The 27,806-nt window shown below is 39.9% G+C and overlaps 3 protein-coding genes across 3 annotated transcripts in view; all 3 read left to right on the top strand.

Moving 5' to 3' along the window:
- The first annotated feature begins 458 nt into the window (after nucleotides 1-458).
- thumpd3 (THUMP domain containing 3) lies at nucleotides 459-9,721 on the top strand. Its single transcript, XM_022203169.2, has 10 exons — nucleotides 459-561; nucleotides 975-1,298; nucleotides 1,451-1,528; nucleotides 2,105-2,533; nucleotides 3,246-3,376; nucleotides 4,798-4,867; nucleotides 5,470-5,585; nucleotides 5,684-5,788; nucleotides 6,068-6,191; nucleotides 9,205-9,721. Exons 2-10 carry the CDS (start codon nucleotides 1,053-1,055, stop codon nucleotides 9,361-9,363), a joined length of 1,458 nt encoding a protein of 485 aa, XP_022058861.1. The 5' UTR covers nucleotides 459-561; nucleotides 975-1,052; the 3' UTR covers nucleotides 9,364-9,721.
- A 111-nt stretch (nucleotides 9,722-9,832) lies between these two features.
- Nucleotides 9,833-18,559, top strand: LOC110957249 (prostacyclin synthase). Its single transcript, XM_022203170.2, has 10 exons — nucleotides 9,833-10,797; nucleotides 12,004-12,127; nucleotides 12,968-13,143; nucleotides 13,755-13,898; nucleotides 14,400-14,527; nucleotides 15,151-15,332; nucleotides 16,879-17,032; nucleotides 17,369-17,550; nucleotides 17,977-18,128; nucleotides 18,260-18,559. Exons 1-10 carry the CDS (start codon nucleotides 10,733-10,735, stop codon nucleotides 18,408-18,410), a joined length of 1,458 nt encoding a protein of 485 aa, XP_022058862.2. The 5' UTR covers nucleotides 9,833-10,732; the 3' UTR covers nucleotides 18,411-18,559.
- A 1,913-nt stretch (nucleotides 18,560-20,472) lies between these two features.
- Nucleotides 20,473-27,806, top strand: part of LOC110957247 (potassium voltage-gated channel subfamily B member 1) — a 42,354-nt gene continuing 35,020 nt past the window's right edge. The window contains exons 1-2 of the mRNA XM_022203168.2: nucleotides 20,473-20,853; nucleotides 21,590-22,245. Coding sequence (XP_022058860.1) covers nucleotides 21,691-22,245 — 555 coding nt within the window. The 5' untranslated portion in view covers nucleotides 20,473-20,853; nucleotides 21,590-21,690. The remainder of the gene's footprint in view (nucleotides 20,854-21,589; nucleotides 22,246-27,806) is intronic.

Below are 27,806 nucleotides of genomic sequence, written 5' to 3'. Positions count from 1 at the left end.
GACAAGTATTCACATAGCAGACATGATTAGGTTGACAGGGAGGTAAGCATACTCTGACCTACTACATTTCTATAATTGTTATTTAGCACTTCTGCTGCAGCTAAAGTAAGACCAACATCAACGAATGGAAATAAAATTAAACTGAAGCATAAGTGACAAATTTGTATTGATCAAAATTATTTGTGTACGTATTTTCTCTCCAAATTTATTCACTTAAACAATTTTATTGTGTACATATTATAAAGGAGTTAAATGAATGTACTTTAAAAGACTTTGCTTTTATAGTGGGGGTCTTTTTCCTTTTTTATTTCTAAAAAAGAGACGAATAACAGCTCTACTAACATCTAATTTTCCAAGAGGATGAGCGCATAAATTAAGACTGTGTGGCAAAGTGGTGGTGTTTTTGTTGTGAGACAACAGCTTATGATTCACTGAGTCGTTCAGTCAGAGAGGATGTAGTCCAACATCATTCTGGAGGTGCTTTTATTGTGAAGGACTAGGCCAGAAGCCTCCATGTTGTTGCTGCTGAACAGAAACATGTTGTCGCCTCGTGTGTGACAGGTTGGTCCACTTCAGTTAGCAAATTCAGCTCAACTGAACCTTTAAACATTGTTTTAATCGTTTACAGTTGAGCCGGTAGCCTCATTGCATCAGGACACATTGTTATGTGGCAGCAGTTTAATATAAAAATGTTTGTGTTGTTAACGTTAGCTTGTTTTCTGTAACTTTTAGCTCCTTAAAGCTAACGTTAGCCTGCTAAGTTAACTGACGGCGTTATTTCTCCACTCGTAGCATTACAACTGTGTACTCACAGTGTTCCCATATGAAATGTAGTGTTTCATGCTAGCTAATGACAACGTGAAAACACATTGTAGCTCTTTAACAGACCTTAATGTTCTGTAAATGACTAAATGTGTCTGAGCATCAACATAAACAGTGCTGACACGTTGGTTTCTCTCATCCTCTGTCTCCAGGTGAGCTGTTGGTCTTGGCGCCAGCAGTATCCAGTTATACCTGGGCAGTTATAACCAGGGGCAGCCCTCACATACAGCATGTCCTCCCCCGGAGATGAAGCTTTAGAGCCTGGCTCTGACACAGTGCGACCGTCCACTTCCTCCTCCCCTGAGACTGATGCCACCAGTGGGTCCATCATCACCGTCACCATCGGAGCAACCGTTCCCACAGGGTTTGAACACACTGCAGCAGAGGAGGTCAAGGAGAAGATTGGGGTGGATGCACGAATCAGCAAAGATCGTGGTCGCATATACTTTCCAATTACTACTGACAAGCTCTTCCAGGTAAGAGGCTTGCCTTTCCAAGGTGTATCTCTCTGTCTAATGTTGAATGGCAGCAGCTTTTTTTCTGGACCTCAGTGGTGATAGTTTTGAAACATCCCTGCATTTGATTATTTGTCTGACTTTCTGTCTGTTCTCTGATTTTCCCACTATAGGTCCATCTTCTGAGGTCTGTTGACAACCTGTTTGTTGTGGTTGAACAATATGATCATTACCAGTTCAAGGAATCAAAGGTAGCGTGGGCCACCTGCTTTCTGTTTGAAGCTGCTTATTTTTAACGTCGAGTAATCTGATGAGTATGTTTGTGATTATTAGCTTAGTTGTTTGCTCTGTAAATTGCCAGAAAATGTTGAAATATGTCAGTCAGTGTTTCTTGAAAACCAAGATGAAGTCCTCAAATGTGTTTTGTCCACAACTCAAAGATAATCAATTTACTGTCAGAGAGGAGGGGAAAAAACATATTCATTTTTAATCCTGTGAACTGCAAGTAGTTTTTGGGCCTTTTTTGCTAATATAATATATTGATATATTCTCATACTCACTCTCGGCTCAGTTTTCATTGTGGTAAAAAGATTTAGAGTTTTTTTTAATTGCAGAACTTGATTATATTACAACTTGATGTGGTTCAGAGATCACGGGATTATTCAGAGTTTTTCCTTTAAATTAATTACTCGAACTGATGATCAAAAATAGTTGATGAATCTTTTTTTTAAATTGACAACTAAGTGATTAGTCATTATCTCTTTAATTCTGTTGTAGCTGATATTAAGTGATAATTGTAAGTGTAACAAACACTGTGGTTTGTGCAGGAGGAGACACTGACGGAGCTGCAGCAGCTGGCCTCCAAACTGCCCTGGACCGACGCCCTAGAGGTCTGGAAACTGAACAGAACGCTAAAAAAGAAGAAAGGCCACCGAAAAGGAGGAAACCCCGCCAAAGTCAAACCTAACAGTGATGCCAGTGATGCAGTGGCTGCTGATGCTGAGCAGCAAGAGCTACCTCAGGTGTCGTCTACTGCTGAAGACCAGACGGAGGTCGAGAGCGTTCCTGAGTTGGAGACTTGTGAACAGGACGGACAAGAAGCAGCTCCGGAGGCCAAAGTCATCAAGTTTCGTGTGACGTGCAACAGGGCCGGTGATAAACACAGCTTCTCCTCTAATGAGGCAGCCAGAGACTTTGGTGGGGCTGTACAAGAATTCTTCCAGTGGAAAGCCGACATGACAAAGTTTGACATAGAGGTAGGCATGCCTGTCCAAACAGGATAGATGCACACTGAATACCATCACACTAGCCAAATTAAACTCTGCATGTTGTGATAAACTTGCAAAGTATGAGCCAGTGTTTACTTTAGGGAGTAACAAAGGACAAAATAACAAATCCATTAAGTGACATTTTCCATTTAGATAAGATGTTCAGGTTTCGTGACAGGTTAAGAAATCCTTCAGTTCTTGTAAAGGTTGGAGATGATGTGTAAAAAAAACAAAAACAAAGTCAGCGGTGAGGATCTGTTCTGCAACTCTCAAAGTATTTTTCTGCTCAGTGCCAGGAGTCAGTAATTTGCTCTCAAACTTCACTTAGTAATAATGATCGAGGATATCACTGCTGTATCTAGCAGTTACTGTTGTTGTTATTGCTGTTATTGATTATTGATTTTTTCTTTGAATAACCAGTTATTCATTTAGACTGTGAAATGTAAATAATTGTGGGAAAAATCCTATCACAACTTTTTCAAGCTCAAGATGTTCAGACTGCTTGTTTTTGCCCAATATTTAGGTTTTTTTAATCCATGACAGAGAAAAGAAATGCAAATCAAAAGTTTGCAATTAATAGAAATGACTTATCATCAGAATAATTCTTTTTATCATTTGAGCTTCCTAGAATATACAAATATGCTCTCTGTCACGCTGATATTAGATTTCTCATCACATACTGCGTCTTCCTTCACTGTAGGTCTTACTAAACATTCACAATGAAGAGGTGGTGATCGGTATCGCGCTCACTGAAGAGAGTCTTCATCGCAGAAACATCAGCCACTTCGGACCTACTACTCTGCGATCTACCTTGTGCTACGGCATGCTCAGGTAACTCTGATAACATTTGATCCCGATGACCTTACATTGTTGAGTTCAGTAGGATTTTTATGCCACAAGAGTTGATGTGATGTAAATTGCGTCCACTTAAAATGTCTGCAAAATTCCAGTCAGGTATTTGTGTTCTGCTTTTGTTATGAAACAGATATGTGAACTCACAGCACACAACCAAAAATTTCCGATTTAGTCAGCCGCTCAGTCAGAGGGATGATCATTACTTAGAATATAGATACACTGAATACTACTAAACAGGTTTTCCTCTTGATTAAAATGTACTTCTGTTGCTTCTTGAACATTTTGATTTGTTTTTGGAAATTTTTTACATATTTGGTTCAGAGACATTACATGCCACTGGATAACGCAGAAAGACTTAACTGTTAAATCTCCACTGAGGCTTGTGGTGCATTTACGTCATCATTAGAAATAGCGTTTAAACAGAGTTTGTTTTAGGACATTGACCTTAAATTGATGATTAACATTGAATTTCCGTTCGGGGATGGATAAAGTGATTCTATTCTATTAAGTTCAGTAATTGTTCTAGCTTCTTATGAATCTTCACTTTTTGAGTCCATTTAGGAAGAGTGTATGTAAATATAGTCTCTCCTGTCCCAGTTGTAGTAAACTATTCCAGTACAAAGCTCTCTTATTAGTTGTTTGTGCAGTTAGAACTTCCAAAACTAATATTGTGGTTTTTTTCAGTGGTTCAGTCAGTGTGTGATCCAGAATAAACGTTTGTAATTGCCTGATGTTTCTGTTTGTTTAACTTAATTGACGTCCGCACAGGTTAGAACAGCATTTCTGTTTGCATCTGAAAGAATGAGATGAGACAGTGATTCCACTAAACATGACTTGAATAAAATTCTGCTTAGTCACTATCTAAGTGGCTTTTAATGTGGTGACCCGTACAAAAAATGTGTAAACTGACCATTACATCAGATAAAGATAGTGCTGTTGATCACAGAGAGATGCGAGTGGGTGTAATGTAAATTGCTTAAAGGAGCGTTGTCAAGTAACTCAACCACTTTGTGTTTATGTGAGTCAGTATTCTGGCAAGGCACACTGTCTCTGCTGGGGAGCCATTGCTATATATAATCAAAAACAATAAAATAAATTTTGTCCTCAAAGAGTTTTTTTTAAAGGGAATGCAGAATAGAAACTCTACAGAAGAAAGTGTTTGAAAATAGCAGCGCCTAATGAGGTAGAGGAGCAGTAATTTATACCTGTTTTTTAAGCAGTTCTCAATTACAATCCAATAGAATTGAGTTTACGGCTACAACGATGATAGTTTGAGCACAACAAAAAGGTAAATGTTGACATCTGAGTTGAACATAGAAGATATTATATGTCAGCATTACAAAATGACATAAAATGCTTATAAAACATTTTGTTGGTGTCCTTTATTCTGTGTGCAGGCTGTGTAAACCTCAGGAGTCTGATGTAATACTTGATCCTATGTGTGGGACTGGAGCCATACCATTAGAGGTGAGACAAAACTCAAAGACTTAACCTTGCCCCCTAACAATGATCTTAACCTGTATTAATAGAAAGTTTTGTTTGGAGGAAGAATATGTTTGCCGAGCGGTGCACAGTGAAAAACCTGTTTGTCATTAAACTGCACAGCTGCCACACGTGTACAAGCAATGTGATCCAGTCTTGTCGGGATTTGCATAAAATTCAGCTGACGTGCAAACTACAAACCGCAAACATCACCAACTGTCAGTAAAAATGTTCTTTAAACTGCTGAAAGAGTTTTAAAAACGAGCTTTTTTATTCTTCTATGTAGTTTGTAATTAGGTCTGATTAATTGACACTTCCTCCTGAATCTTAATGCTATTAAAAAAACAACATTTTCTGGTTCAGTGGGTGGTTAGATCCAGCAGTGGAGCATATAATTTATATCAAAAATATTTCCATCCATGCATCAGATTCTACGTCCTTGCCATGGCTGCTACATTGAACATATTACCTGAAAACTGCCATTGGCAATGAAAAAATATGACTTGCTGTATGCTCGAAAGAAGCAGAAACATTCAGTAATGACCTTGAAATCACAACTGCTACTAACTGTGTGTCTTCTTCTCCAGGGTGCTATTGAATTCAACAGTTCATTCTACATTGCTGGTGATAACAATGACATGGCAGTTAACCGCACAGTCAATAACATTTTACACTTCCAGAAACGGAGGGCAGACAAGGGCAGGTGAGTGTGAACGGCTGAACAGGGAATGTCTTCCAATATAATGCATGAATGCGTAGTTGATGATTGTGTAATGATATAAACTCCTTGGCTTCAAACAGTGCACCTGGATTACCTATTGACACAGTGCAGTGGGATCTGTGCAATTTACCCATAAGGACCAGCTCTGTTGACATAATCATCACTGACATGCCCTTTGGGAAGAGGTACCATGATAATAGTGCCATACACTAGAATGTGTGTTAAACAGTGTGTAGGAATTATTCAGAACAAGACCATGTGTTATCTAATGGTAAAAGAAGACATGAGTTGGCTCTAATGTAACCACAGTCCTTTTGTGGTTTGCTGAAAGTTGAGGTCTCAGTCTTGCAAACTTCATGTCCATGTGGTTAAATCCTTGAAACAGTTATGTACGACCATGCCGTCACTGAAAGTTATCCAAAACCAGTACAGTGACTGTGTTTTTGGCTATTTTTTTTTCCAAGGATGGGTTCTAAGAAGAAGAACTGGGACCTGTACCCGTCTTGTCTCAGAGAAATGGCTCGTGTGTGCAGACCTGGCTCAGGAAAGGCTGTCCTCTTGACTCAGGATAAGAAATGTTTTTCCAAGGTATCTATGGTACTCATGCAGATAACAGGAAATTCAACAAAAATACTGCAGAATTTTACTTGGAAAACAAATTGGAATGCATTACGGTGCAAGACCAGTCCTGCCACCAACTCCTCCATACACTTCGCAGCCTGCGAACACGTCAGAGTGCATATTATTGGCCTTATTATTCATAAGCAGCACAGAACTCACACTAAAAGCAAGTGAACACATAGGATAATCAACCCTAAATAGACGCTAAATGGATTTATTGTAATATGCTATTAAGAAATGCACAGGAAACACACTCACATGGACCCCAGCTGTCCTCCCCTTCTGTCATTCCTTTATGACAGTAATGCAGGCACAAAAACACATCCAGTTTCACGGGATTGGAAACTTGCTGCAGTATTTTCCCCACTTCTTCAAACACTTCTGATGACCTGAATCTGTTTTCAGTTCATGTTCTGTGACGTTCCTGGTAGGTGCAGTTTGTAAACAATGATTAATAAATTACAGTACAGTAGTAATAACAGGTATGGTGCTGCAGAGAGAACAGGTACATGTACCTGCTCAGCAAATTACTACGGTGTCTGTTAATTAAGGTAAAGTCTGTGAGTCTTGAGACAGATTATTGTTAGTTTGCATGTTCAGATCACCAGCATGTGCTCGATGTGCTGTACCTTTCGCTTTAACTGCCCTTTTAGTCCTCCCTTTCCCACTGTTCTGAGCTTGAACAGGACATGCTGATACATTTTTGTGTGGATCAGTCTGACTCCCTTAGTTTGTTTTCCATTCACAGCACTGGGGCTGTGTACAATTTTCAGCATCACGTAGAACAGTCAGCTATGAGGATGTTCACAGACTTTCACAAAGAGTGTCTTGGGTCAGAATCACACACTTGACCTTTATTGCTGACGATGCGGCACATTGCACACCCACGGGTGCTCTGCCTCTGGCAAGGAACTGGTGCACGTTTGTAGTAGAGTAGGACAATAAATAATATTAGTAACACGCTCCACCCAATGACAATTATAATGGATTGTATTGTGTCTACACCCATTTATTATTTATTGTTCTGCTTTTCCCACACCTCAGTGAGCTTGAGATGGAGGCGTGTCAAGATTAAAGCTAAATACTCTGCTGTGTATATAAATATTTATATAATCGGTTGCCATGGAGTAATTCTAAAAATATTGCATTTAAATGTTAAGTTGTCTCTATTTATTAGGATTTCCAAACAGTAGTAACGTTTGCAACATCTGTGCAATAATCCACTTGTCTGTTCGATAACGAATCAGCTTCCAGTGTTTTGCTAAGTGCTGCTTCATATTCCTGTTGAAACTCCAAAGGATATCTGTGTTTGAAGTCAAAAATGAAGCGCTTCTATTTGCAGTTAGCAAAACAGGAATAGTAGGTCAAATAGTGTCACCCGTACCTTATGATTAGCTGCAAGCACATTAGAAATGGTGCTGCACAGTGGTGTACTGGTTAACACTTTCACCTTGCAATTAGAAGATCTCCCGGCCTGGGATCTTTCTGCATGGAGTTTGCATGTTCTCCCTGAGCATGCGTGGGTTTTCTCCGGGTACTCCGACTTCCTCCCACAGTCCAAAAATATGCTGAGGTTGATTGATGACTCTAAATTGCCCGTAGGTGTGAATGTGAGTGTGATTGTCTGTCTGTATATGTAGCCCTGCGACAGACTGGTGACCTGTCCAGGGTGTCCCCTGCCTTCGCCCGAATCAGCTGGGATAGGCTCCAGCACCCTAGTGAGGATAAAGTGGTGTATAGAGGATGGATGGATGGGGATATTAGAAATGAATGATAATCTGAGGCTACATTCCAGAAACAGGAAATGGAAAGCACATTCCTAAGTCATTCCTGCAGCTGGACAGACTTCAGAGTACCCTGAACCCTGAAGTGCCGCAGACTGGCCACATGGTGTCATTTTACAGAGGCTGTTCCAGTCCAGGGAGTAAATGTGTAAAACTAATTCAGCATGAAGTATTGTTAGTGGTTAACAGGATATACTGTGTGCCCTGATTTAATTTGTGGGAGACTGTTGATACTTACAGCTTCCCGATTCATAATTTCACCAAAATGCTACCCTCAAAGTCTCCTATCGTAGCAGTCCTGTCACATCTGTAGTTCTCCATTTTGTTTTACTTTTTTAAAATTTTTCTTTCAAAAAATGTCAAATGTCAGTCAGTCATAAATGGACATTTGTATAAATAATGAAGACCACTCCACCTGTAAACAATACAAACACACCATCTTAAGGTGATTGAAGTTTTTATTTGTAGCTGGTAATATCTCATGAGGTGGAGCATTTGTTTTTTTTACATATCAGTGTCATTTTAGTGATGACAGAATACAGAGCAGTGAATCAAAGTGTGCAGACACTACTTACCTGCATGTTGCATGTCTTTTCCCACTAGTATGTCTGTACTTAAGCACTTTGTATTTGTAGCTAAATGCTAATGTTGTCATGCTAACCTGCTGCGTCATGTCAGCTCTGTTACAGATTATGAATTTCAGGGGGAGGAGATTTCATAATACATTTTAATAGTACTACAGTAGCAATGCCGATGTATGGAGTGATTTATTAATATTGTGTGTACAAAAGATTGTTTGAGAAGTTTATTTCAAGCCTCCCCCAGCTTAAGTTGATTTGTCAACAAAAAACTTACTGATCGATAAAGCCTGTTTTGTTTCTTTTATTTACTCCTATAAGCTTTCAGCTGTGATCACTTGTAAATGTCGGTGTTTTTTATGTTTACATAGCTCTCCATCAGATTTAAACAACCTAATCTGTCCTTCTGCTTCAAGCCTCTTTTGCAGAATCAGTTTGTCCTGAAATAATCTCTAAATGATCCCGCAACATTTCAAGTAATGCGGGGTTAAGGCCACTAAGTCACTGCATCGTGGAAAAAGTCTTACCAGCTGTATTTGTCTAAACAGAGATCTTGTTTTACATAAAACAAATGTCTCGTTTGTTAGTTTGCCCTCACCAGATTTATGTCGTCTCCAGGCTATCTCCAGGATGGGAGGACTGTGGAGGAAGCTCCACACTGTTTGGGTCAATGTCGGGGGTTTACATGCTGGAGTCTACCTCCTCAAACGGACCGCCGCCGTGTTTGGCCAAACTCCTGAGGACGTCCATGAATCACGAGGGATGGCTGAGATGTAGGGAGATAAGAAGGATGACAAGGAGGTCTCTTAAACTACAACCTGCCTTTATTCTGAAATTCTGAATTTATGTTCCAGGCCATGCAGGATTTCCATTATTTATATCCTCTGTACCAAGTTAACTTTTTTCTTTTAATAATTCAGGTTCTTGTCAAGCATGCCAAACAGTTATAGTGTATAGTTTTTTTGGTATTTTTTATTTGGTTAAAAACTGGAAGGAAGCAGTTTAACGGTTCTCACACAGTTAGAAGCAGGTCTTTAATTTGCCATATTACTGCAGTCATTGCACCACTCAGCTTTACTGTGTCCACTATACAGGAACTACACATTGCTGTTCGACTAATAAAGGTTCAATCACATTGTCTGTTGATAGAAACATTCTTTACATCATACGTAGCATTTTGTCTCAGACTAATCCGGAGCAGAGTGAAAAATGTGTTTATAGATTTGGAGGAATGTTGGAGGGAGAAGCAGGAGATTTGTTTTTATGCCTTTTCATCTTTTGTTCCGTGTTTACGGATGGGTTAAGGATGCCTTTCCCTCCGCTTCTTCATATTTGACGTGCTGATCTGAGCATGCAACAAGTGTGTACACGTGGAGCCAAAAGGAAGTATTAGTGTATATGTAAGTGACTCAAAGAGTGACCGTAATTTTTCAGTGTACGTGAACCGTGGCAGGCAGGAGAATACTTCCTTTTATTATGTCACACAAAAGGGATATTCCCCAAACAAACAGGAAAAATACAGCATAGGTTCTTGTCATGACTAATGAAAAAAAATATTTTTAAAAGTTGTCAGGAAACATTAACCTCTGCTGTGTTGAGTATAAGTGTGAACTTGATCTTGATACAAGGATTGAAGCACATTCAACAAATGGGAGAATAATGCTTGTTCCTTAGTGTCTTATTAAGCAAAGACTTCTTATAATCCACAGTTTTCAAAGTCTGCGCAGGTGTTTTTTTTTTTCCAATCTTCACACCTGTTGCGATTTTCGGTTAATTGAACAGGAATGGAGAATAAATTCAGCTTTGCTCGCTTTTTAACGTGGCATACAAATTTTAAAGGTATAAATTGTAAATAGACTAAAATAGACTACGGGTGGTTAAAAATTTGGTAAAACCTGCGTCAGTGGGAATTAAACCTGAATTGCTTCAAGTCTTCGCGTCGATCAGTCAGTGGGTCAGAGTTTAGTCATTGTTTTGAGGATGACGTCGTGTGCACAGACCGCATGGAAGTTTTATATCAACAATGAGCCGCTCTCATGACTGTGCGGCGACAAGGTGACGCAATGGGCGCGAACACGCGTAAGTATATATGTGGAGGCTGACAGGACTCCAGAGACTCTGCGGAGCTGAGAGCTGAACACACGAGATGATGTACACCATCCTTCTGCTGCTACTGGTTCTGCTGTCCTTCATCCTCACACACAGAAGCAGGTACGTCCATTTATCTTTAGTCTTACCTTCATGTGCTGCTGTCAGCTATGTTCCTGTAATATCTGTGTGTTTACTTTGCATTCTAACGTGACCTTATGTGGTTAAAAACAAACTGTGGCGCTAATTAGGGACTCACCACGCGTTATTACGCACTCAAATAATGGCATTTATTTGTTACTTCAGTGGGTTGTCTCTACCCTGCAAAGAAAAAAAATATTTCAGCAGCTGATGAGCCCAAAATAATAATAATAAAAAGTCCTTATTTAATGATATTTTGGTCATTTTTATGTGTAAAGGTTTTCTGTAAAAACAAATGTGCTATATTATTATTTTTATAGATACATAATATACACTGTTGAAAACTTTCATTCTACATTTTTTCTAAAACCTGAGTAATTATTTAGAATATTTCTCATTTGACACAGCATATGTAACTTTAAAGAACCGTCACTGCTTTTTCTGTTAATTATCGCTGTGTTTCTAACTTCAGAAATATATTTAACTTGAATTTTAACGGTTTAATCTTTAAAATATTAGTGAAATACCAATCATGTATTTATCTCATTGCAAATGTATCTGAACATATCTAAATGTAAGTCTATTTTCAGAAATATAAACATTTTCTTGGTGATTTACAGTTCAAGGCTTTCAGTGTTATTTTACATTAGACATGTAAATTGACTATTTTGCTATTTTGTAAGCTTCTTGATATTTTTAAGTATTTCAGAAATTTTGGAAAACAGTCTGAAAATATAAGGAAAATATCAGTGAAGTTAGAGATGTTTAATTTTATTTTTTACAGTGTACTTCAATACAAAGAATGCAGTTAGACCACATGGTTGAAAATAGAAGTCCCTGAAAATTTTATGTTTCTGTTTTGTTATGATGTATCTGTGACGCAATGGTAATTTTAGAACTAATCTCTGTTATTGTTACCTTTCCTTCTACAGTATAACAGCGAACCAACGATCAAAGTTTAGCTGTCCTAACACAGATTGTTCTGATGATTGGAGAACTTATCCAAAAGATAAGAAAAATATTTGGCAGAGAATTAAAAGCCTGCATATGAGTCATTGTGTTCACTGTCCATGACAGGACATTTAGTATCGCTTCAGCCTTTAATGTTCTTATATCAGGAGGATAAAGTGTCGAACAGTAGAAAAACGTTCTTCTATTCATTTCTGTTCATTTTTCTTTTTCCTTTAGATCCAACAGTGAGCCACCTCTAGACAGAGGACTGATCCCGTGGTTAGGCCATGCACTTGAGTTTGGGAAAGATGCTGCTAAGTTCCTAAATCGAATGAAGCAAAAACATGGCAACATTTTCACTGTGAGTTGAAGATGACTGAAGTCTTAAGAAACCGTTTTACTTCTGTAGATGCTTAAATGCTTGTTTTTCTAGCACTTTAATCACTTTGCTCCCATGTTAGCGTCAAAGCTCTGTGAAAAAACAAATTCATAAACATTTACAAGAGACATTAAAGTGAATTTGTTTTGTCAAAATATTGTTTTGAATTTCAAGAATACAGTTTTTGTGTCTTTTGAATGCAGTTTCCTCGTTGGTGATACTGAAAGCTTTTCATGTAAAATTTGGAGGAACATGAGAAAAGAACATGTGTCTGAAAAAAGTCTGATAGGGAAGTGAATTTTAACCAGATTTATGAGGGACTTTCTGCTTGTTTCTGTCGTATAAGATGTATTACTGCCTCTTCACTATCCTTGTATAGAGTGCATGTTATATGTATTTTAGAATATGTTGATGTAACGGCATGTTTCAGATACAATCACACGACATACAATTGCATCAGAAAACACTACAATTTTCAGTTATTCTGTCACAAACTAAGCATTGCTTATTGCTCATTTTCCAAGCTCTTCAAATTTTGTGTTCATTCAGAAGGTTTAAGGGATACTGAAATCCCTCAGACGTGTAAGAAAACTGTGTAATTTGCCAAACAACTTCAAAATAATTTAGATATGAGATAAAGAACAAAGTAATTATTGTCATCAATTTTCTGTGATGTAAGTTATTACACACATTTAGTGCTTTTTTTGTTGTTTTGAGTGCATTTTATTGAACAGTAAACAGTCATAAATGTTTTAAGATCATTTGCTCAGTATCTGGAATATGTTTTTCATACATTTTCTGTTTTTAACTATTGATCTACAGGTACGTGCTGCTGGCCGCTATGTGACGGTGCTTCTGGATCCGCACTCTTACGACGCAGTCATCAATGACTCGGATTCTCTGGACTTTACTCGCTATGCACAGGTGCTCATGGAGAGGATCTTCAACCTGCATCTCCCACATCACCAGCCTGACGACGCAAAAGCATTGATGAAAAGGTATTACTTCAAACTCCCAACTCAAACCACATGTGACTTATTTTCATTTTCATTTCACATATTTATGTGGAAGAGAAAATGTTTATGGGAATTCACCCAGTCAGGTTTCATGTTAAGTACCGTTGCGGATATTCCTGTAGAACACCTTTCCCATTTTTGGAAAGCTATTTTCAGGGGTTCTATCTTTGTTATTGCTTGTTTGTTATCTACACAGTTTGCAATAATGGTGCAGAACTGAGAGAAAGCAGACATATATTCCAGAGGGATGTTGGTACACAGTATCTTACAGGAAGGAGGGGAAACCTCGACAGAATCTATTTTTATTTCATGTTCAAAAGGTTAATGTTTGGGCATGCAACCAGCTTAAGATTGTATCAGAATTATGCAGCTTGCCGCTCCTTTTGTTGCGCATCGTGTAACCAGTTATCCAGAAATCTGCTAACTTGCTCAGTAACCCAAGTCAACACACAGTTAAAGTAGCATGTCACTTAGTAATTGCTGGGTTTATTTTACGCTGTCAATCAGCATCATGTAATTTGCTAAATTTCCTTTGCTGGTGCTACAGTTGACCTTTTCCTCCCTCACCCCCATCAACCCTTCTCTGTCCTTAGGCACTTCCTCGGAATGAATTTGGCGACTCTTAATAGCACCATGTGCAGACACCTGCAATCCCTGCTGAACGCCGACATGCCTCAGAACCAGAAAGACTGGAAAGAGGAGGGACTGTTCGACTTCTCTTACAGTTTACTCTTTAAGTAAGGAAAGGCCCCGTCCTCCCACACACCAGATGCACTCAGCTATGTCAAAAGCAGCATGTGATCATGTCAGAAGCCTTCAGCTAAACAGTTTACACACACGTCAGTCCTGTGGTGGGCTGTTTGTAAACGCAGCCAGAAAAATGTAGGGTGACGACTTCACTCGACCACAACGATGCTTGAGGTCACCATTTTGGAAGAGCGGATGTGCATCGAAACATAGTCTTTTAAGACAAGTATCATTGGTAAAGGAAGGAGAGAGTGAGCCGTGGCATTTATCTCGAATGTGGAATGGTATACGTGGTGTTATTTACTGTGACGTCCTGCATTCAGAGATGCTGTACGTAGGTGTGTCTGGAAAACTACCAATTGAAATTGTGTGCTTTTGAACAGAAGAACTGAGTGACCTGATTATCTTTCCATCATAGCAAAAATGATCGTCATTCATCAACTGGATAGTCTGGCTCACTCCCACACTTTGTATCTCTCCTTTCTGTGCAGGGCGGGGTACCTGACGCTGTTTGGAGGGGAGCAGAACAACAACAGCACTGATCCATCGAGCGTCTACGAGGAGTACAAGAAGTTTGATGGCCTCTTAACCAAAATGGCAAGGGGCACATTAAAAGCAGGTACAGATGCAGGCAGCACCTGTCGGCTGTAAAGTGTCTCAAAACTTTCTCTAACCTCAGGAGCATTTAACTCTGTTGAGATGACACAAAGCTCCATGAGTCAGGAGAAGGTGTTGTTTGGCGTTATCGTCATCACTGTTTACATCTGTCACTGAGTCTTTGTTAACGGCCTTTGACATCAGCAATTCAACTCCCTTCATTTGTTTAGTGGTTGCTATGATGACGTGCACTTACTCAGTTGCTTACATAGCGTCTAGGAGTTAGTGTTTTCAAATGCTTGATGGATTCACAGCTCACCACTACAGGCCTCTACAGACTGTGATCTGACTTGCTCATTTCATGTCACAACACACACCTTATTTTCCCGAGGCCTCGTCTCTCTCTGTATACTATGTCATTGTTTATAATCTCATCTGCTCCGCCCATACAACTCATAAAGACAGTGGGTTACAATCTTATTATGTTCCTCCAGTCGTGCATGTCATAACTGTAATACTACTCCTCAACTCTCTCTGCAGTAGCATCTCCTTAAGTATCAAGCATTTAATTCACGGTTTTTCAGCTGTTTGTGCTCAGTTTATGACTCACTCGCTGACTTTGTGATGTTTATCTGTGTGTGACAGAGGAGAAGAAAACGGCGCTGAGTGTCCGGAAGAGACTCTGGGAGCTTTTGGCTCCGGCAGGTCTGACTGAGGACTCGGGGTCAAGCCCTTGGCTCCACGACTACCGGCGACTCTTGCAAGAGGAGGGAACCGACGAGGAGACGCAGAGAAGGGCCGTACTGATGCAACTCTGGGCCTCACAGGTGAGTCAGACAACAAAGAAAAGGCGTTTCAGTGTGTGCAAAACAAAAGCTTCAGTTGGTGATCACATCTAGAGATTAGTCAAGACGCTTGGTTAGTCAGATGAACTTTGTCTGTGTATCTGTGAGATCGTTTCTGTGTCACGACGAGTCTCCAAGGAAAGTTTAATTCGGTGAGACCGAAATAGAAATGCAGAAGTGCAGTACTCCTTTTTGGCACACGAGGGAGCTGCTCTCTTCTGCTTTCACTGTCTGCCTCTGATTAGCCGAGTCATGAGAGGAATTCAGGAATATAAGACAGAACTGCACAGCACGGCATTGAGAGTACTGTTCAGTAGCGTTGGATTTCAAAAAGCTAATTTTGACAGCTGTATTTTTGTGTAAGAATGAAAGAAATTGCAACTTTATTGTGTTTTGTCTGTCACTACAAGTACGCAGGTTAAACCATTTCTCTTGAAGAATCTTTGTATGAAAATGTCAGTAAAAATCCTTTCAGTAATGGATGTTTATGGAGCAGTGTTTACATGCCTGCATCTCTTTTTATCTCAAAGAAATTAATGTTTATTTTCATATCTGCTTTAATAGTTTTGATCTTTTTGGAGCAGATCTGATATAAGTGTTACTCACAAATACCTGGATGTGGTTCTGACTCATAGTTTTTGCCTTCAGCCCTCCTAGAAGCATTTTTTTTGCCTCAAAGCTGTTAATCAGATATTTACTTGCCTGAAACTAAAGACTACTCACTCATCCTTTTTTTTTTGCACTTGTCACTTTCATTTATGTACATTTAATTACAAGTTTTGAGTCATCACTCCATTTGCCAAATTATCAAGTGACCCTCAAACTTTCTAAAATTTGCAAGACGTACTGGGGATTAGCTCGACATCTGACGCAGTAATGACAAACAGTGTTATAATCAGCCAAAAGTCTATTAAGTTTAAACAAACATAAAATATGTCCTAACACATCTTTTATTAGACACACAAGTTCTCTCATCAGCAGCTTTTATGTTCAGTAAAGTGATCATTAACTAGTCTTTGTAGCATATTTGCAGCAACCTAAGATGCAATGTTGTGTTAATTTATTCGCTATATAATGTTTCCACGGTGTGCCGTATTTTATGCCTCCACTCTTGGTAAATAGCACTGTGGTTTGCCATAAAACTAAAGAGCTTCAACGTCCTGCCCTTGGATGCAGGCAGATGGCAGGGGACCTCAGGTTTCCAATGGCTTTCCTTTTTAAGTAAACCATTAACTGCTTTGTGCTTTGCCAGTAGTGAAACAATCCAGAGCACTGCCCTTCTCATCCCCGACACATGAAAGGAAGCCGTCCTTTCTCATCTAGCCAGCACTAAAAAGTCATTAGGCTTTTGAAATTTAATTGGAAATGGTGCCTCATTATGACTCTAACAGAAGGTGGATACAAGTGCTGTGGATGTCGTGTGATGTTTTTATTTGCTGTTACCAAATAACCACCTGTGCTGTCTCTACGCAACGCCAGAGCAAGAGACCTTATCATCATCCTCATGCAAGTCTTTGTTTGTTTCCAGGGTAATGTTGGTCCTGCTGCGTTTTGGCTGTTGGGCTACTTGTTGACAAATCCTGAAGCTCTGATGGCGGTAAAGAGGGAATTTAGCCAGATCTCGCAGATGGAAACCTCAGAGACTCCTCTCATGGACAGACCCATGAGCACCCCAGTGTTTGGTGAGGGCTTTATCCCAGACTGTGTAAACAGAGGCGCCTTTATTGGTTGCAGACAAATAAAAGTCTGGATTTGGCTTTTTGCATGATACCACAGACACTGTCTATAGAATGAAACCTGGAAAAACAGACATTATGTATATATATAGTGGATAAATCCAGAAATAAGGAGTATTATATGCATACAGTATAAATCCAAAATGGCTTAGCATCCAGACTTGAAGAAATCCACCAGATTACTTGCAAAAAGCTGTTAAAGTAGACTAATACTGCAAAAATATCTGTAAACAGAAATGTTGCTGCTCTTTTTCAACCTCCATTTCTTCCTGCCCCTCTCAGATAGTGCCTTGGAGGAGACGCTGAGACTCACCGCTGCCCCCTTCATCACCAGAGAGGTGGTGCAGGAAAAGACTCTTCACATGGCTGATGGCCAGGAGTATCGGCTAAGAAAAGGAGACAGAGTGTGTTTGTTCCCCTTCGTCAGCCCCCAAATGGACCCAGAGATTTACCAGGAGCCACAGGTTTGTCGCCTCCTCTTGTTAAATCTAACCGCTCTCCAAACTCTCCACTCTATCAAAACCTTCCTGTCCCGCCAACTGGAATAGTAATAATTGTCTTAGGGACTTGGTGGAGGTAGACTTAAGTGTAATTAGCATGTGTAGTTGTTTATGTAAGTTGGAATCAATGCCTGCCCAAAGCTGACCCTGTACTTCCCAGCAAGAGGTGAAATCCAGATTAGTGGGCCACTGAGGGATTAGCAGAGCACGGGAACAGAAACAAAGCTAATAGGAGTGGGAAGGACATTGCAAGGCTGCTGTAAAATAAAATCTGTCCACCAGTTATTGCACAAACAAACAGGCTTTCCATTTTTTTGTATTTGAGGGTTTTTTTTTTTCTGATTGCTTGCATCAAATACTTAAGGTGCAAAAATTGTGCTTCCTTTTCAGAAATACAAGTACGATCGCTTCTTGAATGAGGATGGATCGGTGAAGAAGGATTTTTATAAAGCAGGGAGGCGGCTGAAATATTACACCATGCCATGGGGCGCAGGGACCAATGGCTGTGTGGGAAAGCAGTTTGCCATCAATACCATCAGACAGTGAGTGCCCTAAATTTATTTCGACAGATGACTTCAGAGTTGGACGTCAGAAAGCTCCACGGTGGAGTTTGGCACTTTAAATTTCTGCTTGAATGTCCTAATTCTGTGTTTCGTCTGTGTTTACTCTTCAGGTTTGTTTACATGGTGTTGACTAGCTACGATTTGGAGCTGTGTGACCCAAATGCTCAGATGCCAGAGATAAATGCCAGCCGTTATGGATTTGGGATGCTACAACCTGAGGGAGATTTGTTCATCCGATATAAACCTAGAAATGCACACTAGGGGAACAAGCAAAACCTGCAGAATTTCATGCACATTTCAACAGAAGAACTTTGTTTATAGTGTCAATATTCCATTTGGAATTTTGTGTTTTATACTTATGTAATTATTTTTCTATTTATCATTAAATATAAATTATACTTTGTGTAAAACCTTGTATTGTCAAACTTCTTTACAGTTTTCAGGTGCAGGGATCAGTTCATTAGCCACATGCTCTTGCTGCAACCGACACTATCGTTTTACACTTTTTGTTAGGCATTTGTAAAACTGTAAGTGTCCTTTATTTGAAACACAGAACACAGGTGTAATGAGGGTACTGTCTGTACTATCAACAGAGCTGCTCACACATCCATCACACTGACACATGCCTACTGTTTGCAGAGTGAATCAGAGTGGGAAGTTTAGATTGATTTATCATTTGGGAAGCAGCTGATCACACAGAGGATCTATCACAGATCACAGATTATAAGGAATTGCTGAGTAGGTTTTGAAGGAGCGATAAAGAACTTGCTCATGTTTTCACTTCTGTCACTTAAAAAGGTGCAAATAGGTTTCAGAGTTTGGACAAATCGTGGATTAAGTCAGACTCCACAAGCCTAAAGGGTCTTGGATCTGAGTTCAGTTGTGTCTTTTAAGTGCTCAGTCCTTTTGTGTGGATTAATGAGTAACTTCTCTAAATTTGACTGCCTGCATTGTTGTCTGTGTCAGCGCTAAGATATACTGCTGAGCACAATTCTTTCAAATCAGATTTTGTGTCTTAACATTTAGAAAGCATTCAGGAATCACTGGACTATTCCTGGGGGATTTTCTGCATGTCTGCCATTTGTAGTGCCGTTGTCTGTGCATTTATCTCCTGTTCCTTGAGGAACATCCCAGCTAGCAGAGATGTTCCCAAAACTTTGGCTTTACCATTACCTAAAGCAATTTATTTATTTACGTTTTTAGCGGGAAGACGCAACTGCAATATTCAGAGAAGGTTGAAAGATGGTTTCTGGGAAATAGATGATAAAGGCAAAATCTGTCAATCAGAAACAGTTCCAGGATGTTATTGAAGCTTACTTATGACAGAACATTTCTTACAAAACTTTCCTCTAAAATGATATATTAACACATTTTGTAGTACTCTGATGGTGTTGTTGAGGTAAGACATTATGGGATGTCCCTCTATAAAATCTCAGTGCAAGATCTGGGGAATATTTAACTCTCCCGTTGTTCTCATTTACTGGCACGAAAAAATATTGTTTCCTTGTCTGAAAAAAAATCCTAAAAATCAACAAAACAATTTCCCAAATTTCTGAAAATTTGCAAAACTTTCAGGAAGAAAAATCCAATAATTCCTTAAAAGTTTTCCTTAAAATTTTATTTAAAAAATCCCCCAAATTTGGAAAAAAAATCTTGTAAATATTTTCAAAAAATGAGTAAAACTCTTCTAAAAAAATCCTAAAGATATCTGAAGTGATTCCATATATATCAGTAAAAGTTATATTTTCCTTAAAAACATTCACAAAAAATGAACCAAAATCCAGTGGTGTTGGCAATTTTTTTTGCGAAATTTGCTGGATTTTGGTTGATTTTTGTGAATGTTCTTAAAGAAGCATTTTTAACATTTATTTTTTTGAAACATTTCTTATATATATATATGTACAGAGTACTATATATATATATATATATATGTGTGTGTGTGTGTGTGTGTGTGTATATATATATATATATATATATATATATATATATATATATATATATATATATATATATATATCCTGGGGGTCAATTTTGACCCCCAGGACAAAACAAATTTACTAATACTAAGACTCTGCAGAACCTTCTTAGAATGTTTTGAACTGAGCAATCCACCTGGAATGTTTTGTACTGGGTTTGACGTGCAAACCTAGTAAATGCATCACAGTTTAGTCCCTTACTTTGCCATCTTTTCTCCACTTCTGACACAAAAATCCTAGCTCCTCTATCTCTGTTTCTGGGCTTTAATATGCACAAACAGACATGGTGCAGCTGCACTGAGTTCCGGCTCTCTGAGGGTTAACTTCACACTGGCTGCGCTGCTGGAGGAGCCTGAGTGAAATCAGCCCCTGCAGGATCCCGTTCACAGTCAGAGGCGCCGGCCAGCAGCGCGCACACACATACACACACACACACAAAGACACACTCCGAGCAGGTACAGGAGACACATCGAGTGTATGCCCGGCTACTCTCCGGAGTCTACTTGTTGATCTGCTTGAGGAAGTGGTGCACAGGGCGGACTGGACATATTTGGTGTGTGTGCAGCCCAGTTCTGATCTTCACCATGTCGGTGCGCAGCTCATGATGCCTCCATCCGCTCCCAGCAGAGCGCTGGAGACCTGGACGGGCTGGACAAGTTTAAACGCATTTACTCCTGAAATGTTGCTGATATGGGTCCATGAGACGAATCGGGATATAAGGAAGACAAGTATGTATCAGATTTATTTCTTCCCTGTGTTTGGACTCTTTTATTGTAGCTCTAGGCTGCATTGTTATGAGCTTTGGAGATGTGATGTCCTGTGTGTGCGTTTGGAGAATCTGGCCTCCGTTAAAATGTTTATTAGTGGCATTTCATTTAACTAAATATTCAGTTCTGTTGCAAAGCTCCTCAAAAAAATGAACTTTGCACGTCGGCACAGTTGAGAAAATGAATCATGTAAACATGCGTAAACGCTGTGACACAACCATAAACTTGTGAGGACAGTCTCCAGAGAGGATGATGGTACAGTGTTAATCAAAGTTGATAATCGGTGTCAGTATTAGTGCAGCTTAGTACCACTCTGGGGAACACACTGACATAACCGCTCTGCCTTTGAAGCGCGGGTTTGATCGCTGTCCCGCCCCGGCCGAGGCGCTTTCAGCACCGGACTCCACGGACAGCGACAGTCCGCTGGTACTCGGGGCGACAGTCGGGCGTATCAGCACCGGACAGCGCTCTCCGGTGGACTTTCTACTCGTCCCCGGAACTCCAGCCCCCCTCCCCTGCACCCCGTGTCAGCAAGAAAAGCGGCTGTGCCTCTTAAAGCTGATTAAAATATCTATTCGGTGCTCTGATGAGTGGATAAACCACCTGACATTGCTGCTGTAGGACACCGGGAGAGCCCGTTCAGCTGCGCCTCAATCAATCCCTTTATATTTTCTTTCTTTCTTCTTCTATATTTTAGGCACAAGAGGCGAAGAGGGGCCCTGATGTGGTCACCCACAGGACAATGTCTTCTTAATCTACCATCCAGCACCTTCAAGTGACCGAGTGACTTGAGAGAAGATGATCAAAGCCGGCTCCCGGTTGGCCACCACTCTGCCACCAGACACCATGGACATTATCCGGAGCAAGACGCACTCTCGCCGGGTGAGGCTCAACGTTGGCGGGCTGCTCCACGAGGTCCTGTGGAGGACGCTGGACCGGCTGCCCCGCACCCGGCTGGGCAAGCTGAGGGACTGCAACACCCACGACTCCATCATGGAGATTTGTGACGACTACAGCCTGGATAACAACGAGTACTTCTTCGACAGACACCCCGGAGCCTTCACATCCATCCTCAACTTCTACCGCACCGGAAAGCTGCACATGATGGAGGAGATGTGCGCCCTTTCCTTCAGCCAAGAGCTGGACTTCTGGGGCATCGATGAGATCTACCTGGAGTCCTGCTGCCAGGCCAGGTACCACCAGAAGAAGGAGCAGATGAACGAGGAGCTCAAAAGAGAGGCCGAGAACATGAGGGAAAGGGAAGGAGAGGAGTTTACTACCACGTGTTGTTCCGAGAAGAGGAAGAAACTCTGGGACCTCTTGGAGAAGCCCAGCTCTTCATTTGCTGCTAAGGTAAAATCCAAGCTCCTGATTTTCACTGGTGCCATATTTCCTGCAAGGACCAGAGAGAGTGAAGGTAACCTAAGAGGTGGTTGGTACACAGCCAGCATGCAGGCCTCTATTTCTGAAGTTTCGAAATAATGATTTCTTCATTTTTGGATCCTGATGAGTGGAGTTTAAATTTAGAAAATAGTTGGAGACAAAAACAACAACAACAACAGAGAGAGAGAGAGCAAGAGCATGATGAGAAATCCAGTTTAACATCCAGAGGCTAGCAGAAATCTCTCAGTGAGGGCTCCTTGATCTGATGTCTGACTTGCTTTTAACCTGAACCAGTGCTTTTAATCTGTCACTTCCAGCAGCTGGAGTACAGAAGGGAGGAAGAATGAGCGATGGATTGAGAGGAGGATGTTGTTGTACTCAGAGGTGAACTTCAAAAGTGTCTCCAAAGTTTTGCTTATTCATCAGTCTGTACTGAATAGTGCTACTTTGTAAACTAATCTCGCTGGTTCTCTTTAATCAGTATCATCTAAAATCAACTAGGTGAGGAAAATGCACTTTATCTGGTGATTCAATTAAAGCCCATTTTTCTTGGTGCGCTTTTAGATGAAAACATGACAGCCTTCATTGTCTCCTTTAATAGGTTTCAGATACTTGCAGAGCCAGTGTTGTCAGCAGGCGAGTCTCTTGGGGTAATTATTGAATGTTTGTTTTGCAATAGCAACAAAGAAAACACAGAGTCTCATCATTGACTGTTTAATTCATCTCAGCTTTGCAAAAAAAAAAAAAAACACCTTCATAAGCAAAATATGTATTTTTAGCCCTGTATGTACGCCCTCCTCTCCCCAGTCGGCCTTCCTGGCTTCATTAGCTGCCCCTGCCTCATTTCCAGTCCAGTATTCAATCATCCAGCTCATTAACAGCCTCATAGCTCACAGTCCAGGAACAAGAGAACTTCACTTTGCTGGATCGATGAATGTTGTCATGTAACAGCAATTTTAAGTGAACCAACTTGCTAAAGATGCGACTGGGTCAATAGTCACTTAAAATGTTAATTGCATTTAACCAGAGCAACTGTTTGGGGATTGTGTGCCCTTAAGAATTACACCACGTTTAGTCATGTGAATTACCAGAGAGAGTAAAGGGAAAAATACAAACTTTTCCATGTGTATCCCAGTCACAGATGACTGAAATATATTAGGAAGACATGGGGAGACCTCCTCTGTGGAATAACTTGACAAGTATTCCAGAAACAAAAGAGATCCTGGTCAAATCATTACTCAGAGAAATTTCAAACACCTCCTTGAGCAGGGGCCTTGTGCATAATTTATGGAGCTCGTCTATTCAAAGACCCTGCTCCATCTTTGACCTTGAATTACTGAAGCTCTTAATTATATTTCCTAATTATTCAGTCACATAGCTTTAAGACATGCTTCATCATGGCACAGCTCAGGCCTGTCATGAGTTTTATGCCGTAGGAACCAGCATGTTCGATTAACAAGCAAAAGTTGACTTTTACCTCATTCATCATTTCAAATTGTATTGACAATGAAGAGCCTTGCTTGGTTTTTACAGGTGATCAATGATGTGATTTTGTTGCCTGTTTTGTGCACACACTTAGCTGGATATAATGCAATCTGATATCAAAGCCCTGGAAGACCACCCCCACACAATTCAATTTTTGTTGCCACTGCCACTTTATCGGGCCATAATATCAGCTGCTGCACTATTAAAGTAATTTTAAACTCTGTAAACAGGCTTTTAATATGCCCTTTAATTTTAATGCAATAAATTGGATTGTCTTGGATTGGGGGCTCTTTATCTCAACTTTATTACAGAATGTGGCTGCTGGTGATATTAAATCAACCCTTTGAAATGAAAAAGCTCATACTCCTCTGTTATTGCCAGTTATTTACATTATTAATAACATCATAGTCTTTGTGTTGCCCCTGACACCATCTCACACACCAGCAATCTGTTAGCAGATGATAATAATATGCTCTTGGTGTTCTTTAGGCATTACTGATGAAGTCATTGCTTTTAATTAGACTAAAGTTTGGTTCTGTTTCTATGGTTGTTCTGCAAACGCACAACAGTTACAAAGTTTATCTTAGCCTAAATAATCAAAAACTAGGAATGTGAAAGGGGTTAGCTCATGCTTTAAATTTAAACATACATAAATCAAAAAAAAGAGAAAGATAGAGGATATATGTAGCTTTGAAATGAAGAGAAGCATTGCACAATTTGCATTTGATTTGACGCAAATAAGTTGTACTTGCATTTATATTATTTGAAGATGACTAACTAACTAACTAACTAACTCACTCACTCACTAGCATGTCTTTCCTTGACTTTTGCACCATATTGTGTAATTTATCGCAATTTATTGCATCCATGGTTTGTGGACACAGAGGAAGCACTTCACAGTATTATGTATCTTGTGAATGGAAACTAATTACACAGGGTGTCTAAGTAGATTATTTTATGATGTGATATTATATCTTTTAAGATTATTTCAGATTTTTTAATTACTAGCTGTAATCTGTGTTTGATTATCCTCTGTGGTCTCCTTTAAAAATAAACTTGATTGCAGTGAGACTGCATTGTTGCAAATACAGGTTTGAATCCGGATATTTACTCAGCTCTGCTGCGGCTCACTGAGCTCTGGTGACTAGGAATTATTGAATAAAGATCAGGAGCATGACCAGATACTAATAGTTTTATTACATAACAATGTTTACATTGCAGATTCGTAATAGGCTAAAGACATGGTCCATGGCACAATCATTAATGAACAATCTGCTTCATTTTGCATTTGTGCAATATTTAAAAAAAAAAGATCATACATCAGTTTCAAAAACATCTTAAAGAGCACAATTTCCACCTCACGAAGCACCCATGGGATCTTGCTATTCATTACTGTACATTGTAGCACTGACCCATGTCAGTTCTGGCTGTGCCATTCAGCTTGAATCTATTTACACAATCCACTCACGTCAGAAATAGGAGCACAGTTTATGTTCCTCTCCAGTAGTCTTACTAGCATGCACGCTCTTATCCTCAGCTAAAGATGTTAGAGCTATACATGTTGCACAGTTGGTACAGTTTGTACAGTTACAAACCCAGAAACTTCTGACTGAAGGAGGGGGGAGGGAGGCGGATGTTGGTTGACAAATAGGGTCATTTCCCCACAGTTTAGTTTTCCACACAAGACAGAGAACAGTAAAAATGTCAAATTGAGGTTAAATGGCCGCCATTAAATGCAGTCTTGTTTCTGAAGCTTAATTGAAGAGTTGCATCAGTGAAATTGCCAGATTCTGCTTCATTTATTTTTCAGTGCTGATAAAATTTTTATTGCACATTAATAACGCTTGAGAGAGAAGGTGTGATCCAGAATCTATAGCTCCAGATGTCTTCATCCCCAGCCTTTTGGAGTAGCACCCTCCCCCAGAATACATACAGGCACCAGCCCTCTCTCTCAGACAATTCATTTTTCATATCAGAGCAGTGAAGGACACAATGCATGCAGGACTTGATTGTCTGTCTTCCTGATCGGGAGTGTTATTGAGGAGTTTCGTACCAACACTCATGACTCTGCCCCAAACAGGGAGAAAAGTTGCAGGTAATCATTTCATCAATAAAAGATAAGCTCCTGTTGGACAGTGTGTACTGAATGCTGATGTCGTCATTCTCTCAGTAGAGTGGGTCAGTGCTATGAAAGGGTAAGAAGTAGTGAATTAGACCAGCCTATGCAATACAGCATATCCCAGCATGCATCTGTTGCTTGGTTATCCCAAAGGTGCAGATCAGCCTCAGAGGGATCATGTCAGCCAATAAATGACATTCCCGGAGGTTCAGCATTCGGATGTTGCTATGAACTCTGAAACTCGATTCAGTCAGTTTATTATCAGTGATGCCACCATACATTTCCAGAAATTATCTTGAGACATGGAGTTTGTCTCAGGGTTCACCTCGCTGGCTTCACATAATCAAGGCAGTAATGAAAATGAAATTAGATTTTTATTTCACTTGGGTCAGTACTAACTAGTGTGAATTAGATTAGAACACTTTAAGTACCTTAATTTTGTTTCAACCCATCTGCAACAAAACTGCTGTAAGACACTGAAAAAACACTTTAATGTGCCACAAATTCATACTGCAAAGTCAACTACACTCTAAAAAGTATTCCAAGGGACTTAATTAAATGGATGACTGTAATAAAAATTCTAATTTACTGCTTGCAAACGTTACGGATTTGTTTTAATGACATTATTATGTGGTTAATTCCATCAGCTTAATGGATAGTTGATTTTAAAGTAAATTCAAGTGAAGGTAAGTCAATAAAATTGGCTTAATATAAATTTTTCTTTACCTTGACGTCAGGATTTCAAGTCCCCTCCCATTTTAACTTTATAGTGGAGTAACTTTAAAATTAAATTTGCCCACAAAAAATGCATCAATAATTATGGTAATCAAATATACGACACTTAAAATATTCATTTTACGTGATGTAGAAATCCTACTTAGTTGACAAGAACTTGATTTTCATCACTTGTAATCATTTGTGTTTATGCTGCCAATCATTGAAAAAGTCAGAAATAAGAATTCCTTGGATTGTAGAGGAAAAATTAATCCCCCTAACTCAATTTAATTTGTATAAGTTGTCAAAATTCTAAAAGATCAACGCATGTGTTAATTTGATGTTGTTGAGCTCAGACATGCTGTAGATTTTGACTGCACTGTAGAGAATAAGTTTTACATCACAACTTAACGGCAAATTGATTCACTGTACTGATTTCCTACAAACTGAACAGGATCCAGTTTTGATTTTCGAGGTCCTGTTAAGTTTCATAGATAAAGCAATAACGTTGACTCACACATCCATCCATTAGCTGGACCCACTATCCTGCAGTGGGTCGAACAGGAAGAGACAGGCATCCATGCATGCTCACACTCAACCCTACAGCCAGTTTACAATCACCAATTGCAATCCCAGCGCAGGGAAAACATGAAAGCTCCCCACGGCAAGTTCAAATCCACAACCTACTTACTGTGCAGCAGCAGTACTGACCGCTGCTCCACCGTGCCGCCCTTTTGACTGGTAAAGTCTTCACTATACAGATTTGTTTTGATATTTGTACTCTCTAGGGAGATAAATTCCTGTCTCCTAAAAGCCTTGCAATGCTGTCTGTACCCACTGGAGCTTTGGACCAGAACAGGATACTGAGCTATAAAAGCTGACACTTTTTCTTTTGCCTCTGCAGAGGCTATTTGAACTAATTGCACGGAAACTTCTCCTCTCAGTGAGCTACAGACAGCCATGACCAGAGGCAGTTAACTTCACTTCTTACCGCACACATCAGATATGCCCGATTGACTTCACTGTAAGCACTTTGCTTTCTTGCTCGTGAAGTCTGAGATCAGTGTGTGTTCCCGTCCTTGGCTGTGAGCGGTGTCAGGGTGGAGTGATCCGCTGTGCTCTGTTACCTGCAGCCTGTTTGTCCCGTATGGCCTAGCAGACGACATTTTGTAAGAATGGAAGGAAATCAATGGCAAAGACATTAAAATGTAAG

Source organism: Acanthochromis polyacanthus, chromosome 5, assembly GCF_021347895.1.
Source record: "Acanthochromis polyacanthus isolate Apoly-LR-REF ecotype Palm Island chromosome 5, KAUST_Apoly_ChrSc, whole genome shotgun sequence".
Classification (NCBI taxonomy): Eukaryota; Metazoa; Chordata; class Actinopteri; family Pomacentridae; genus Acanthochromis; species Acanthochromis polyacanthus.
The sequence above is the reverse complement of the archived record's forward strand: the minus strand, read 5'-3'. Positions and strand labels throughout refer to the sequence as shown.